The 4,573-nt window shown below is 44.4% G+C and overlaps 1 protein-coding gene across 1 annotated transcript; it reads right to left on the bottom strand.

Moving 5' to 3' along the window:
- Positions 1-613: 613 nt before the first annotated feature.
- LOC119338940 (putative cyclin-dependent kinase F-2) lies at positions 614-1,708 on the bottom strand. Its single transcript, XM_037611145.1, has one exon. The coding sequence runs from the start codon at positions 1,706-1,708 to the stop codon at positions 614-616; it is 1,095 nt and encodes a 364-aa protein (XP_037467042.1).
- Between the last annotated feature and the right edge of the window lie 2,865 nt (positions 1,709-4,573).

The raw sequence follows: 4,573 nt of genomic DNA, 5'->3' as shown, positions 1-4,573 counted from the left end.
ATGTGTTGGAGTACATTGATCACAATGGTCGGTCTAAAGTGGAAGTGCATAAAAATAATTGGACAGAAGGCTCCGTGCATCAATCGATGTTGAAGTCAAGGGTTTTACCCTCCTTTCGAATTCTTTACTAGACGGGACACGTACATAATGGATGTTGAGGTCGAGGGTCATCATATTCTCAGTTTGAATGAGATCACAAGCACATCAACCGTTCTACCACTAGTATTCGCTCGTGCCCAGCCGTTCTAATACGTTTGTGTAAAGTTTGGGCTGAAAAGTAATGTATCTTCATGATTGATTCGTGTAACCCAAAATACATTTTTGAAATATTGTTTATGATAATGCCTTGGTTTGATACATTTTCATGATAATCACTAAATTTTAAATTCAAATATTAATCATATGTGTATGTGTGAGAAAACATGGACACATGCCACAAGGCTGCAATGTTGTTATAGGTACTCCCTCCGTAAAAAAATATAAGAGCGTTTAGATCACTAAAGGGAGTATTTCCTAAGCCAATTAAATGAAACACTTAAGCATGATGCACTAGGTTATCTCTGAAATATACAATCATTTAGGAGAACACGCTAAAAGACAAAGCATGTAAATTCTATGTCTCCGGTAGGACTCCAACCATGCACGACTTGAAGAAACCAGCAAAGCCACGTCGTTGTTTGCCAAACCAAGGCTTCTGAAGCGCCTCCGCTGCGGTAAGCCGCTTCTCCGGGTTACTCTCCAGCAGCCCGCTGAGCACCTCGAACCCGGCCGACGACAACTTGCGACTGGGAAACTTTTGCCGAAGGCGGCTGACGCCCCCCTTCCCCGGCAGCTTCGACTTCCGGTCTGCCGCTAGCCCCGAGTATCCAGACCACTCCTTGATCCCCTCCGTGCCGACGATGCCAAACACTTTAGCCATGATCTCTATGTCCGACTCGCCGTCGAACATGGAGGCGCCGGTGCCCGAGAGGAGGTCGGCCATTATGCATCCCAGCCCCCACGTGTCCACGCGATCGTCGTACTCGCGCGAGTGCAGCAGGAGCTCCGGCGCGCTGTACGGCGTCAGAATAATCACCTCCGGCTGCTTCTTTCCCCGCCCTTTCGTGGACATCCCGAAACCGCCGATCTTGTAGACTATGCGGTTGTCCTTGACCTCGCCGCGAACATCGGCTTCCACGCCCCCCTTCTTGGGCCTCTGCGTCCTGTCCTCTGTGCCGTCGTCGAGGAGCACGTTCTCCGGCTTGATGTCGAGGTGCAGGATGTCCACGCCGTGCACGGCCTTCACCCCCTCCACGAGCTGCTTCATGATCCTGCGCACCTCGTCCTCGGAGAACGGCCGACGACGATGGACCCGGCGCTGCATGTAGCCGCGTAGGTTGAGGCGCCCGACGTAGTCCATCACGATGAAGAAGTCGCCGGTCTCGGATTGGCATGCGTCAGCGTAGGTCCGGCGGTGCTGCACGATCGAGGGGATGCCGCGGCACGCGCCCAGGCACATGGCCTCCCGCATGACCTCCGGTAGGCCGGAAATAATGAAGCCATCGTCGCCGCTTCCGCTGAGCCGCTTGACGGCGACGATCAGGTTGTCCTGGGTGTCCCACGCCTTGAACACTTCCCCGTTGATGCCCGCTCCCAGCTTCTCCAGCCGCTCGTACCGCGCCATGGTGGCAGGCCAGGCGGCCTCTTTCTTTCCGGCGGAAGCTGCCATGGCGTCTGTGCCGGTGCACGCAGGTTCGATCGCCAGGGAGGCAAGTAACGAGTTTAGGAAGGGAGGTGGAGATACAACGAGTTGAAGTATATATATGTACATCCACGTTGGGAAAACGTTGATTTGTCTAGGATACCGACTGCGTGCGGTAGTGGACTCGAATCCACACTCCGACTCGGAGTCAAGACCGATCTATATTGCTTGCTGATTAATTTGATCAACTCTATTACGTACGCAATTCTCATTGGCCAGCACTAGGCGCCAGTCTCCGCGCGTGCGTTGGATCAAAGCAACCGGCGTACTTCGATTGCCTCTTCTTCGTCTAGACTCAACAAGTCAATAAAAAAGATGTAATAACACCAGCAGTGCCTAAACTTGCCATCGATGTTCACTTTGATGTCTAAACTTGAAAAATACACCAAACTGGTTCTATAACTTGACGGTATGATTCAAATACGTATGCATTGTTGGCTAGACATGCCAGCTGGCACGCGGTCCACTTGCAGTGCCGAGACAGACCGACATTGAAAGAGTGCGTGTAAATGACCATTGGGTCCCCCATGTCAGTGCACAACCGAAATAAATAAAAATGAAGCACAACTGAGATTTGAACAGGTGACTTGTGTGCTGCGAATGACCTGCGCAAACCACATGACCAGGGAAAGTAAGTTGACTGTAACGCATCACTAACCTTTATCTAGCGAACTAGACTGCAATCAGTGCGACCAATTTTCCACATACTAGTTATTTTTCGTTTTTTAGAAAAATATTCAAACTATAGTCACAATATTAAATAACTAGCATGTGGAAAATTAAAATAATACAAAATAATTAATAAAATGGTTTCATAATATTTGTAAGGTTTCACACATTTAGTAAAATAATTTTGCAATTTTTAAAAGTTATACATTTTTTAATGTTAACAATTTTCATAATATTCATGTTTTAAAAACATATCATGTGGTCCTTTTTAAAAATATTAGTTATTTTCATTTTTTTACGTGACTCTTCGACGTGTGGGTTTCTTTTTCGCTTTTATTAATTCTAAAACTTATGCAAATTATTGTAATGGTAATAAAAATAAATCTAGAATCTTCTTTTCTCAGAACTAATATGCATAAAATATTTATTTTCAAACACGTTAATGTAATTAAAAAATATTTACGTCCTATTATAAAGTTTGTTATTTAAATTGTTTTTAACTAGACAAATGTATGTATAGTTTAAAAATTGCTAATTTAAATAAAAGAATGTATAAGATCCTGGAGGAACACTAGGCCATTGTTTATTTTACACATATTTTAATATTTATTTTTATTAAAAAATATCTTTTGACAAACACATATACTTTTTAAAAACAAGTGAAAACTTTTTACAACTAGAAATACATCTATAATACCTAAATAGTTCATCTCCACTAACCTATTTCTCTTGACATGCAGCCTATCCACATCATCATTATTCCACATCAGCTTTTTCCTTTTCTTTTAGACAAATCAACCTTTTCCCTTTTTTAGACAAATCAACTTTTTTCCCTTAATAAAAGATTAAGAGACGCCCAACCTTCTCTCCCGCAAAGAACCTGTGAAACCAACCGTCCGATCGAAGAATATATACCGCCCCTTCGTTAGCCAGAAAGTAAATTAGTGACCGCCTCCTCTTTCGCCCTCCCTAACCGAAGAATACCGCCCACTTTAGATAGACTATAAGCGGTGCTCTTCCATCTCCGTCTCTCAGATCACAAAAATCCCCCGCCGCCGCGTCCTTATCTTCTCTCTACTTCACCTCTTAAGATCCATCCATCTTGATCCCGTCTGTTGTTCTCTGGTCACACCGCCGGTGGCCTCGCGATGCACCGCGCCTCCGCCCTCACCTTCTCCTGCTGCCCCCATGCGCCTGGCCATGGGATCACTGGTTGCTGACGTTCTACTGTGGCGCCACGCCGCCAACGGCCAACCTACTGTTGCAGAGGATGAAGGAGTTGACCCGTGGTCGGCTGCCTTGCGCAACCTGGATCCTGAGCGTGATCGTGCCCCTCTCCCCGTCTAGAGTTTTTTATTCCATCCAAGCTACTCTGGTAAGTGGTGTATATGTTGATCCGTTTTGTAATACCCACGAAGCAAATTGGTTGCCACACCCCCGTTACACCATTGGATTCTCATCGGGTTGTTGCTCATCCATTGTTTTTTTAATCAGGTAGCTGGATGCTCGCGTCCAAGATCATGACTGCTGGTGATTATGAAATAGTTTCCCAACTTCTTTGTTTTAGCTACCTAAGAAAGGATATCTATCCAAGGCATGCATCATTAGTCCAACATAAAATTTCCACACCCAAGGTCATCTGTGATTGGAGGAACACTTTATGTACAGACACGTGAAAGTGGAACTGAAGAACTATGTAACTACTCTATCTAATATGGGCTTTTATTTTTGACAAGGTATGTTAATTATATGAGATGACCACTTCCTTGATTTTTTTCAGGGGTATGGATCTGTTATTTTAGTTTATATCCCATGATGTCTCTTTCCTTTGTGAAGCATGAAATTGCATCGGTCCTAACCATGTATTGTCATATCGCGCAACCCAGGAATTGATGATATTAAAAGAGAAGTATGATGATCAGTTGTATGAAAATATTCGATACATCCAGGACTATGGTCATGAGAGGATTGTTCCTACAGGACCAATGAATGTTAAATATATCACTGACCATGTATTGTCATATTTGCGCATCCTGGGAGCTGATGAGATTAAAAGAGAAGTATGGTTCCAGTTGTATGGAAAGATTTGATACATCCAAGACTACAGTAATGACAAAATTGTCTCTAGAGGACCAGTGAATATTTTATATAAATTCCGACAAT

This window comes from Triticum dicoccoides, chromosome 7B (assembly GCF_002162155.2).
Source record: "Triticum dicoccoides isolate Atlit2015 ecotype Zavitan chromosome 7B, WEW_v2.0, whole genome shotgun sequence".
Lineage (NCBI taxonomy): Eukaryota > Viridiplantae > Streptophyta > Magnoliopsida > Poales > Poaceae > Triticum > Triticum dicoccoides.
The sequence above is the reverse complement of the archived record's forward strand: the minus strand, read 5'-3'. Positions and strand labels throughout refer to the sequence as shown.